Genomic DNA, 12963 nt, shown 5'->3' on the forward strand with positions numbered 1-12963 from the left:
TGTGCAGCTAGCATGAAATACTAATAGAGGAATTTTGCTTATCAGCTATCAGAGAAACCGCACTATCAAATGGAAATGCCAAGTTGTAGACAAACATGTTGCTCTAATAGGCCAAAAGAGCTGTAAAACCTTACATGACTAAGACTGTAATAAATTACTTAGACCAAAATCTTAAATTTTGGGGTTAATCCTTTTGAAATATTGGAGTTGATTCTCAAGGGAAACATTCATCACATGATATCAAAAGTATGTGAGGTATGTTGCATCAGGGTTTAAAAAAGAAAAAGAAGACAAAGTTCCTTCAAAGCTGATTTTACAGCTTTTAAGCGGGTTATATAATAAAGGATTAGGGAACAGAATGAGATAAATCGGATGAATGAGAGGTTAGTATGATGCACTGCTTGTGTGTGTGACTTTTGGTGAAGGAGAGCTGGTGCTTACTGAAGGCTGTGTGTTTCTAATAAAGTTAATTCACTTGTTTTCTATATATATATTTTCTGCCTTGCTTTCATTTGGGATTCCATGAAATACAAGTTTTGAACAATGAGCCATTGTAACATACTTAAACAGATACTCTCGGTGTCTTTCTCTTTTCACAGTATTACTTAGCTTATTAACTTGCTAGTTGTCCAACACACCATTCCTGGGTTAAAGATCTGACAGATTATGCAAATTTTTGTCGACTGAATTTGCTTTAACAGACTTTGGTGTTTGTTGTTTTTTTTGTTTTCTATAGATGCCACCTCCAATGAACAGCAAGATCTTTTCTGTCAGAAGCTGCAGCAGTGTTGCGTGCTCTTTGACTTCATGGACTCCGTTTCAGACCTGAAAGGCAAAGAAATTAAGAGAGCAACACTGAATGAACTGGTTGAATATGTTTCAACGAATCGTGGAGTGATTGTTGAATCAGCTTATGCTGACATAGTGAAAATGGTAAGTAGAATCTGGAACTGAATGCTCTAAACCGAATAAAGTATCCTCAGTGAATCAGTTTACAGTTGTGATGGCATCTAACTCAGAATTGCTGTTGGTTTCTTCTGCTTATAAAACAGCATCATTTGTTAATGGTAGCTTGGCTTACAGGAGTATTTAGAAAGGCTTGTAAAAAGTAACAAAAAAAAAAACAAACAGCAACACAACTTGAATGTTTTATTTATTAGCTTAAGTACGTGCTTCTAGGTAATTAAAATGAAGGAATTGACGTACTGCAGGTGTTTGCATTTTGTATATGCTTTGAAGTCATTCTCATTCAGAAAATGGAAATATTTCAGTGCTACCTGTCCTTGTTTATTTAAGAATGTCAGAGAAACGATAGCATGAAGACTTCTGGTAAGGATTCTTGTGGGTGCTAGTGTCAACAGAACGGTTTATCAATGTGACAAACTGTCTGCATGTAGTAAATACACAGTGTGGCTGTTTGTTAGTACTGCTTGGGCCTCAGAGAGCTGTGCTGGATTAGCCTAAGTGGTCTGCTTGAGTTGTAAACCACAGAATGACTCGTACTGTGCAATTTCTGCAAATGGCTCGTTGAATAAGCAACAAAATATGTGGCTGTTATCTGCTGACACTGCAAGATTTTTTGTACACATTTCAAAATGCTACCACATATATCTGTACTATGTGTGCAGGGAACACAACTGAAGGACTTGAAAAATGTTTCAGAATATTGCCCAAATTAATTTGTCTACAGATTTGAACTCAAAAAAAGAAATGTGTTGAATCCCTCTTGCACTTAGGCTAACAGTTGTCTAAACTTTGGTTAAGCTTACATATGCCCAGTGCTGACCTCAGAAGTAACTGTTGAGTTGATAAGCAGAGCAGTTTCAAGCACATGGCCTGCAACTTTTATAATTTTCTATATGCTGAAGTCTGTTGGTTTTTTCCCCTCAATGTTTTTTTCTTTCTTTCTGTGAGAAGCTCACGTGAAAGGTCTTTACTGTAAGTAAACATAGGAATTATACCAGTGTAATCAAGGGCTAAGATCGTTGAAACAGGTTATCGAAACTCTGCTAATTGTTTTGGCTGTTCCACAGGATATGTGTTAAGTTTTACAAAAGATCTGGGACTCTTTGTGTGTGTGCGTAGCATTTGCTTTTTAGAGGTACTGTGTTTCCATACTAAATGGTTTTCACCCAAGGTCGTAGGGCACAGAGAACATCCACCTATACCTTGGCTTTTTTTTTTCTTTCCCCACTGCTGGAGGCACCAAGCCTGAACCTTTTTCTATCTGTGTGTCCTCTGCAGCCTCTTGTTAGAAGAAAGAGTACACTAACTAGCCTGTCATACTTGCTGAAGGGTGAAGAGACTTTCTTTTATATTAGAGTTGTTTCCCTTTCTTGGAGATACTGTGTTAGGCTGTTCTTTTGAGGTTATTGTTGTTGTGCAAACGACTGGGCTCTGTGGATGCTGATTTTTCCTTCCAACAAATTTCCATCTCCTTTTTTTTTCTTAAAATAACAGCAAATGAAGAAGGCCTTAAATGCTCAGTGAGAGACAAAAGATCTCTCCAAGCCTGAACAGCATTTCTAGTCTCCCTGGCAACTGGCAGTAGAAAAGGTCTTTGCTATGAATTAGGACTAAGCACCAGCTTTCTGAAAGAGCCCTGGGTGGGTCAGTCCCTGTCCCTACAAACAACATGTGTGTTGGGTTTGAGGCCTTTGTAGCTTCCATGAGATTTTGAAAAAAATATGTATCTTTATTTTTACTTGTCAAGCTTTTGTTTTCCATGTTAATACATGAAAAGAAAAGCCATTTGAGTTCTTTGCAGAGTTTGAAGGATAGTGTCTTTGAGGCAAAAAGTAGAAATCAGCCTTGGTGAAATTCCACGACCACGTGACTTGTAGTAAAGGATGCACAGACCACAGAAATTCCCTCAGAGAAGCTGGAGTGGTGTCAGTGGCAGAAACAGAGCTCATTTCTTTCCAAGGCCCCTTGTCTCCCTAGGCCTGGGATCACTTTCTTCCAGTTTGCACAGATTTCATTGGAATTGCCTGTGTTTTGGTGAAGCAAAGTCAGCAATCCCTTACAGATATCCAGAGCTGAGATCTGTGCAGGCGAGGAGGTCTCCTAGGAGGTTTCCTTCTCTCTGCATGAACTCTGGTACTGTGGCAGCTGCTGAGCCAGCACCCCGCAGTTGTGCCCAGTGTAACTGAGGCTACTCTGCTCTGAGGTACAGAGCACTGGTTGAAACGATAGTGCTATCTTTTCAGGCTGCCAAGGATGGAACAAGGTCTGAAAGATGTCTTTCTGTTTAGGCAGATGTGCAGGACATATACTGTCAAATATTATTTGGTGTCCCAGGCAGCCTGACTTTCATGTAATTCTGTTGCCAAAGTCTTTGGTTTAAGAACTGAGGAAGAATTTTGCATGCAAATAGTTTTGAAGGGGCAGCACAGCTCCCTGCTAGATTGTCTACAACTAGCAGCTTCTCAGTTTGGAAATTTCTTGGTAGTACTCTGAAGATCAACAGCAAATTAGAGTTCAGCATAACGAATCTTTCTAAAAGCTTAAAATCAGTGGGAGCTTTGAAAGCTCTAAAACACAGTGAGTTTGGGAGAACAGCGGGAATGTCCCTCCAGTCTCCATTTCTGCTTCATCCTCGTTTCTCTACCAACTTCCCCTCATTCTGCACCAGCACATGGAAATGCAATGTAAATTGATTATGGATCCTAGCAGCGGGGTATTCGGAATTTCAAACGGTATCACATATCTCTATCTGCATGCTGAGAAATGAGAACTGAATCTAGTGTCCCTCCAGATGTTTAAGCCTCCTTGGGAAGTAATGGGAGGTAGGGGATTCTTTTTGGTTTCAGTGCAAATAATAAACAATGCTTTATCTTAACACTTTAAGCAGTACATTTTCATCGGCCGCTTTACAGAAGTTTCTGAGGTTTGGAAAGCTAATGCTGGGTTTCTGTAAAAGCTGATGGAGCTGCCAAAACCTGTAGAACTGTTACCATGTGTGTGCTTAAAATCACTCTTTTGGGATAATGTCCCCTGCTTAGGAATGAAAAGAGCTGTTTTAAATAATAGGAGAGGTTGTTATTCTTCTACTACTGAGGTATGTTTGGTAATTGGTACTCTGTTCTAGCCTCAAAATCGTTGTATTCTGTATGGAAACTGAGGCTCTGTGCTAAAGGATTAACTGATTCAGTCCAGCAAGAGGCATCTAGAAATAAAAGGGTGCATTTTCAAGAGACATTACCAGAAGTCTTGCAGGCAGATGTAGGTGAGCCTTGGTAGGGGATTGATTTTATTTGAATGTTTTCCATGGTTACCTTCTTGCATACCTGGTAAGAGCAGTCATTGTCAAGTAACAGAACCAAGTCTTGGTTTTTGGGTTTGATTAAAATCCCCGTTCTCTCAGGCTCCCATTTTCTCCCTCCCTAATTTTCTCCCTCCAGCCAATTTTATTCATGTCCCTTATGTTTACAACACCGCACAACAAACTGCAGTGTGAGCTAGGAGATGGTGCTCTGATGCCTATCCATACAGAACATCACTGACCTTCTAGTCTAGAGCAGCAGTGTCTGCAGCTTTAATGTGTGCCAACAGCAGACAGTGACAGGGAGTGGAATGAAGGGCATGGGAGGAATTGAGAAGTCAGTGTATGCAATAGCTTTGTATTTTGTTTAATGAAGCAGCTGATTCTTCTGTGCAGAGCCAACTGGTGGCTTCTGGATCTTTTTACGTCCTTTTCAAGATCCTTCAAACACCTTGGAGACTCCATGGAAGCTGTGCAGTAGCATTTGCTGCAAACTGTCAAACATTCTTTCTTTTGTGTTTAGTAGGGTTGGGTGGATAGCAGCTATTTGAAACAGATTTGATTGAAAAGGCTAACGAGTTTGAAATTTAATTGGAAAAATTGGGCTGAATGTGTTCCTGAGAGAACAGCGGAAAATGCAGAAATGAAATTAACTTCATGTTCTCCATTGTTCGTGTTATAATGATTTAAAATCTGATGTGTTGCATTTGGCAGGTGACATGACATTTATTTTTCTTTTGACATCTGAAAGATGGGTCTTCTATCCAGACTTGTATATAGTTGAAAAACCTCCTTTTGAATCTTCTCTCTTGAAATTGATTTGACACGACTAGGTCATACTTAAAGTAACTTGGTAGCCATTTTTGCTAGCTTTTCAAAGTTCCCCTGTGCTAGATCAAAAGGTTACAATTGTTAGATATGCTTGACTTCCCAAAACCTTGAAATATCTTGAGGTTATGGAAGATAAAAAACTGTAAGCGGTTGTTCTGTTTTTTTCTTAAGAGTGAAGAGCATCTTGAAATATACTTAAGTCTAAAGCCAGATACATTTTTGGGATTGTTTACCTTCCATGTGAGAAGAACCTTGTCTGACTCATAATCAGTTGTGCTGTATTTCATGCCTGATACAAAGCTTCAGCTCATGGCATCATGTAGTTAAAAACCAGGCATCAGAGGGAGGAAGCAGAAATTTTCTTTGAGTAGTTTTGAAGAAAAAATGTAGGTATGCCCATATGTAGCTGCAAATGTATACAGTAATGAAGCCATCAGTTACTTTCTTAATATTTTGATTGGCCTTTGGAAAATGTAAAGCAAAAGTGAGGTTGCTGTTGTTTGTTTGCTTTTTTAAGCTGGTGTTACTTTGTGTCATTTTAAGATAAAGGCAGTACCTTCCTCTGCGTGGTCTGCGGAAGCAAAGAAGTGATTCCACTAACATGTATGTTTTTCTGTTACAGATTAGTTCTAATATTTTCAGAACACTTCCACCTAGCGATAACCCAGATTTTGATCCAGAAGAAGATGAGCCAACTCTTGAGGCCTCATGGCCCCACATACAGGTATGGCATTCCTTTATTGTCAAGCCTTTTTGCAAGAGATATCTGAGATATCTGTGTAATTCTGTACCTTTGGCATGAAAGTCAGAATTGGTTTTATAAGAATATAACTGCATTTCTGTGCTTGGAGGAGGGGAAAAAAAGTGAGGTTTTTCTTACTTGTATGAATACGGAAAAACATAAGCCTTCCAAATGGTCTGAATTCTCTTGTTTTCAGTGATTCGTAGTGTTAAGTGTGGTGTGTGTATCTATACGTCTTTAAAATGTATCGATGTTCTGGGTAATTATGTTCTTTATTTAGGCGGTTTGTTTTCTGCACTTGATGAATTTTTGTATGGTTTCAATAAAATGTAAGTGAATGTTAACAATTCAGTTTCTTGTGACAGTAACAAAAACAGCAATAGCTTTTATCTGTCTTTTGAGCAAGAAATAGATATCTCCTCATTCTTCCCTCCCTCTGTTAAAGAACTTTACAATATAGGCATTGTTGTTTGCTAACAGTAGGTTAGTTATTCTATTGTTGCTCTCCTCTACCAATCTTGTGATTTTATAGCATCGCTGTATCAATGACATGATTTACTTGTGCTACTGCTGATTTTTTCAATTGTTAAAGGCTGAACAGTCCTAAATGACTTGTCATCATCCAAGTTCTCAGGTAGACATCCAAGGTACTCAGTTGTGTAGCAACTCCTAATAGAGAGTAGAAGAGTATAATAGTTGCTAAGTATCTGTATGCCATCTGTCCCCCTCTGCCCTTAAAATACTGCATGAGGATATAATATTTTGTGTCCTTACAAGAGGCAATGCGTATCCCCGTGCAGTGGGGGGTTGCACAAAGGCTATGCAAATATCTCCTAAAGTCTGTAGAGGCATCATTTGACTTCCAAATGCTCCTGTCTCCCAGGAATAAAATTTGTAAATGTTTGCTCAGTTCACTTTAGGACATGACTGAGCTGTGGTTCTTACAGGGAAAAAAAACTTGTGGTTTCTGTGACCATTTCACTTTGTGCTTTAGGCTCATCTGTGGGAAGTGGAAGAGCTCTGTATTGTGTTATCGTTTGAAATGTTACTTTCGGCTTCTTCTTTTGCCTTTTTCTAAATGAGTTTTGGCTGGGCTATCTGATTACTGATAGTGGACTTCCTGCTCCTGCAGTCGATCATCCTGGTCCTTAGAATAGATTTGCTCAGTGCAGCACAATGGAAATAGTTTGTGTTTTTCTCTCCTTTAGCTCTCCTTGAGTTCTCCACCCTTTACCTAGATGGTAGAACTCAAAATCGTTGTCTGTCACGTAACCAGTCTTCTGGGAGGGAAAAGAGAAAAAAACCTGTCTACTGTTGTCTGTTCTGATGAATCTGTTTCTTCACTGTAACATAACGTTACAGGTAATAGCTCAGTAAGTTACCAGCAACATGTGTAGCCACTACAAAAGACTGTAGACCTCCAGTAACTAGAGTCACTTGAAAGACATAGCTTTAAAGTTACACTCAAGGTGGTTTGTAGCAACCAGACTAGATTGAGCAACTGGCATTAGAACCACCCTGTGTTTCTGGGCGTAATGAGCTGTGGGTAGGTGGTGGAATTGTTGGCTCAAAGCAGTAGTATCCTAGTGGTCTCTGCAATAATGAACTGTGAATCACCAAAACATAGTAGGAGTTACTTGCCGTAACTCTTTTACCCAAACAGACTGATTTTGAGAATTGAAGCTACCAAAGCCAACAATTCTCCCCATGATTTAGTATTCCTAATGGTAACACTTCAGTTGTGCTCAGGAAGGTTAAACATACCTGACTGTTTATTTGGTTGGTTTGGTGTTTTTTTCGCCAAGGTTAAATTAGCTAGTGGCTGTTGTGTTTAGAACCATCCTTGTTCCCCTTGCTGTTACTTAGGATTGTGCTTCTGTTTTCAAACACAGTGTAGGGGAGAAGTAAGAGGCTGAGTGATTCAGAAATGGCCATCACAGCTTGGGACACCATGGATAAAGTTTCCTAAATTTCCCAAGGAATCCCAAAGTTTCTTGCTACCTTTTACTATCTGTGCATTTTTAAGTGTGGCTTCTGTAGCTGTATGTGGATTTTTTAGCATGAAATGTTTGTTTTTCTAGAAGCTTCTCTCTTTAAGAACAGTAGCAACAATGGTGGTTCTGGAGTTGCCTGGATTATACAGAGCATCCACATGGTAACTGATTGATCTTCTCTGTACTGGAAATGAGATATGCCACGTCATCAGATATTGAGAATCTGGCATCAATATTGGTTTAGTCTGTGACGCTGCTGGGGCATTATGCTTCAGCCTCATTCTTCTGCTGGATGTTTATCCCAGTTCCCATATCTATTTATGGAAAGAAGCCATAATTGTCCTCCCTCCCTGCCTTCCTTTAGGGTAAACAAAACAGACCTATTTAGTCTTGGCTCATAACAATTGGTACTCTGGCCCTTGGCTGTTCTGCTGGCTCATCTGTATCCTTTCAGATCTGAATATGTTTTCTCCAGCATGTAGGGTACTGCACATCTCTCTCTGTTCTGTTACTCTTACTGGAGAATCCCAGGATTTTGTTTGTCACTGCTGTGGCTTTGCTGTGTAGCTGGGGAACTTAGGCATCCTAGCATTCAGAACCAGTATCCAGTCCTCCTTTTCTCACCTTCAAAGCTTGCTGTTTCTTGGTAGGGCTTTTTCTTTTCTCTGTAACTGACTTTGCAGTCATTTAGTTTCATTCTGTGTCAGTCTTGGCCCTTTCTTACCGATAACCTGATGTTCTTTATTATTTTTTTAAATCAGGCAATAGCTTCCAATATTGTGGCTTCATTCCAGCAGCTTTCATATAACTATTCTTGTTGTGTTTGCTGATAGAAGTATATAATATACAAATTCAGTACTTAATGAAATGTAATTCCAGCATGAATTCCCGTGATACTCTGTTAACCTCCCTCCAGTCATGTTTCCCATTTCATTACAAACCACTGAAACATTTATCTAATCTCTAGCTTGAAAGAGATGAGTAGCCGTGGTTTAGTAACTCTTCCTAGTGGCAACTGTTGAAATACATGCCTGTATATGTTACCTCTGTAGGTTTTATTCCTCAGTCCAGGAAGTACGTTTGTATTTATCTGAAGTGCACGCTCATATTATTGCTTACTATTCAATGATTCCCGAGCTGAGAAATAGGCATTGAAAACATGAGAAGCCCTGAATGCAGCTAATCTAAAGACATCTTTCCTCTCAGTTCTGCCTTGCTTAAGAGATGCCTGAGGTGTATTTTATAAATCAGAAGGTTGCTTGTGTCCTCCCCCACCTGCCACTGTTACGGATACACGTGGTTGTTTGTCTTGGACTTGTAATGAATCCAGTAGTATGGGACTTGTGCTCTGCCACTTCTGTGCCTTGCTCTGCTGCCTCAGGCCCTTGCTGCCTCCATCTCTTCTCTGTCTGTGGGCCTTACGGCATCATAGTGAATGGGGACTTGAAGTCAATAGAAAGAACATACAACAAAATATACAGGATATTGAAGGTAAATCTGCAGAAGGTCTTACTGTTTGAATGGAACACCCAGAGTAGAGAAATGTAATGCTGTGCCAAGCATTAAAGTTTGTATGTATTCCTTCAGCTTTTCCAGTATGACCATTTTTGGAGCTGTAAGCTCCATTTTTGGAGCTTAAATCTGAAACCCGACTTCAGGAGCACTTAGCAAATATTTCTGAATTTGTTTTTAGGGAATTAAATACTGATGGAGCACTTAATTTTACTCTCAGTGCTGATAAGTGTTTGGTAACTTATTTCTACATAACGCGTTCTTAATGTGGCAGGAAATGTGAATTTGTGTAATGCTTCTACGTTATTTTTGTTGTAGAGTGGTATTTTCAGTTATTTATTTGTTAAGCTTAGAATCTTCTGGGAATTAAAATGCTCTTGGTGCTTACAGTAAATTGCACTAGAGGCCATGATGGTTTTCATTTGTAAGTGTTAGTTATGTGAACAGTCCCACTGACTCAGGTAGGGGATAAGATCCATAGGATGACGAACTTATTAACTTGTTCAAAATTTTCACTTTGATGTTTGTAGTTGGTGTATGAATTTTTCCTAAGATTTTTGGAAAGCCCGGATTTTCAGCCTAGCATTGCAAAGAGATTCATTGACCAGAAATTTGTACAGCAGGTAAGTACACAGTTTTCCTACCTCAGAGTTAAAGATTGCCTCTCAGGCTTAACTGGTGGTTGTTCTGAGGAGATATAAAGCTTTTGCTTTGACAGAGGGTTCAGTTCTAGTCGTTTCAACAGTGATCTCTGCCAAGCAGTGCCTGCTGCACGGGGAATAATTAGTAATTAGCAGCTTCAGAAACACTTTGTTTTCAGATATGAGCCTCTTTGCTTTGCAATGCAGGAGTTTTATTTTTTGTTAATACAAGTTGTGTTTTCAATGTAACTTACCTCCAGTCAAATCAACAGCGTGCCAATGACACTGTTACACTGCTTTGAAGTTTGTTTTCTTCATAGAGATTTACGATGGGAAATCTTACAGCAAAATTGTTTTTCCTATGAATAAGTAACTTAATGTACATGAAATGTGTTCCAGCATGTGCTGAGTTATTACTGGATGGTGTCATTCTCATATTGTGGTGTCTTATATGCAGAAGGAAAATTAAATGAGAAAGCTCATGAGAAAATAGTGCGAAGTTGTTTCATCATACAAAGTTTCTATGAAGAAAAGTGAAGTAGGACATCACACCTCACTTGTCAAGGCATTAGGCTGTATGATATGGTAACAGTTCTTGTCCAACGTTACCTCACTGGATTTTTACCATGCCCAAATGCTCATTTTTCAAAGCTTGAGCCTGAATAGGCTGCCACAGTACAGCAGTGAGAAGTGAAAACGTAGATGAATGCTTCCACTTGCTGCCTTCAGTGACTGTTTACGTGCCTGCTTCTCTGGGCTTACCCTTCTTGTCTTGCCTTCTCTACTTTGTTTGACTTTCATACAGAATTCAAACCTGAAGCTGCTGTGGAACTATTGGCCATGCCTGTCCAATTCACTGAGTCAGACAGAAATGAAGAAACTTGTACTTGCTGATTTCCCTCCCTTCCCCAGCTCATTTTTAATGCATTTGCATTCTGTTAAACATCTGTCTCCCTCTCTGTCCCCTGAGGAAATATGCATGATTCTTATCATAGACTTGTCTTACAAAATGATTCTGCAGAGGATTATGCTTGTGTTTAACCTTGAAGGCATGAGTAGTGTATTGAAATCGGTAGAACAAGATCTTAATTAAGAAATCATAAATGTATGACACAAATTTGCTTCATTCTAATTTCTTGAAGACTGAGTAAAAACCACTTACCCCGAATTTGATATCATTCTTAAAATGTCATTGTTATTTTGATAGGGTAGTGGTTGCAATGGCTTTGTTGATGTCTGCTGTATGCAGACTTTTTGATACAGAAGGAAATGAAGCTGTTGGGTGTACTTAAATCAGCTTTATTTGAAATCTAGTTTTGAAAATAACATTGGATATCCAAATAAAACACTAAGTCAAACCGATTCTGTTCTTTCTAATGCAGACTTTGTAAGTTAAAGATCAAGCTCAAATCGATTAGGAACCTGACAAAATGTAAGTCTTCCAAAAGTAATAAATTTCAATTTAATTTTTGAAGTTACTGGAGCTCTTTGACAGTGAGGACCCACGAGAACGTGATTTCCTAAAGACAGTTCTTCATCGAATTTATGGCAAATTCCTTGGTTTAAGAGCATTCATCAGGAAACAGATCAATAACATTTTCCTCAGGTATGCTCTGTCTGATTGTCTGTCCGGGTTGAGCACTATGCTGTTTCCCCTTCATAGTCTGAGACTGCAGAGATTTGTTCTTGCACTGAAAGAGCTGGGTTTGATCCGTGATTGCCTTTCAAATACCTAAAACTTACTAAAGGTTGTTTATTTGGAACCTGCTTCCATTTTTGTCTTTTTTCTTAATAGGTTTATATATGAAACAGAGCACTTCAACGGTGTTGCTGAACTTCTTGAGATATTAGGAAGGTAAGTTTGAGGGGACAGAAAAGATGCAAAATGTTATTGTGGGCAGTGCTTGCTTCAGTTTCGCTGCTTTGGGAATGGGGAGAGTATGACAGTAATGAGTGATGAAGTGCAGCCACTGATGTAATTGAATACAGTCTGGGTTACCATGTGAATATCTAATTAGGATATGGAGTCTAAATCCTTCTTTTTCAATGTGTGTTTTAAGGATGACAGGCAAAATATTTCTCAGGAGTCCTCGCTTGTTGAGGAATGTATCCAATAGAGTGCTGATTCTCTGCTTTGGAAAATGACTGTTAACTTCAGCTCTCAAGTTGAATGCAATGCTTTAACCTTCAGCAGGCTGATTTTGTTTAAAGTGTGTTCAGAAAAGCCTCGAAAGTATCTTCATTACCATTTTTGTCACTAATTCAGTAGTTTAATTTTCAGTTTGAAAGCCGTTTGTGGTATCTTTTAATAATTTTCCAAGACTGACACAGATACATTTCATGGTAGAAAACGATAAACACAAGTGGCTTCACAGATTGTGAAGTATCATGGAATCAATCATGATGAAAACTAAGTGAACGGGATTCCATTTGCTCAGATTTATCTGAAATGTAGAAAACAAAACCTAAGGTCTTCCTGAGAGGCTGTCATTTGTTCTATGGCTGGCTCTTAGGACAAGGTTATTGAATCAATGACCACTTGGAAGCTTTACTTTTAGGGGGAAAACTCAAAACAGTTTTGAACTGCACTGTTGTAATAATTAAAAAATTATATGCCATCTCTTTTGTTCCTCTGCAAGCTGTGTTTAAGTGATTCTGTGTGAAATGGATCAGCTTCCTGATGTGCGTGAGCTTTGTCATTACCCAGCAACTTACTTTAGATTATTTTACCTAGAGGAGGTGGTGGTGAAAGTCCTCTCGTGAGTGTTAGTGGGCTTCCACTCTGCTTCTCTCGTCTGCCTGCCTAGATGCCAAACTTGTAGAGGCTGTGCATATATGAAGTTATTTTATGGCTTTGTAATTAGCAGGGTTAGAAATGGAATCAGAAATTGAATGTCTGCTGAATGTACAGGAGTTCTTTACTTCTTGCTAGGAAAATCTTTTGTTTTGATTTTTTAATAAAAATAAATCCTGCTTGTT

The 12963-nt window shown here is 39.0% G+C and overlaps 1 protein-coding gene across 1 annotated transcript in view; it reads left to right on the forward strand.

Moving 5' to 3' along the window:
* PPP2R5A (protein phosphatase 2 regulatory subunit B'alpha) overlaps nucleotides 1–12963 on the forward strand; it is a 39431-nt gene that overhangs the window by 16921 nt on the left and 9547 nt on the right. Inside the window, exons 2-6 of the mRNA XM_048934952.1 lie at nucleotides 737–933; nucleotides 5718–5819; nucleotides 9874–9966; nucleotides 11460–11590; nucleotides 11780–11839. Coding sequence (XP_048790909.1) covers nucleotides 737–933; nucleotides 5718–5819; nucleotides 9874–9966; nucleotides 11460–11590; nucleotides 11780–11839 — 583 coding nt within the window. The remainder of the gene's footprint in view (nucleotides 1–736; nucleotides 934–5717; nucleotides 5820–9873; nucleotides 9967–11459; nucleotides 11591–11779; nucleotides 11840–12963) is intronic.

The sequence above is a fragment of the Lagopus muta genome, chromosome 2 (genome assembly GCF_023343835.1).
Source record: "Lagopus muta isolate bLagMut1 chromosome 2, bLagMut1 primary, whole genome shotgun sequence".
Classification (NCBI taxonomy): Eukaryota; Metazoa; Chordata; class Aves; order Galliformes; family Phasianidae; genus Lagopus; species Lagopus muta.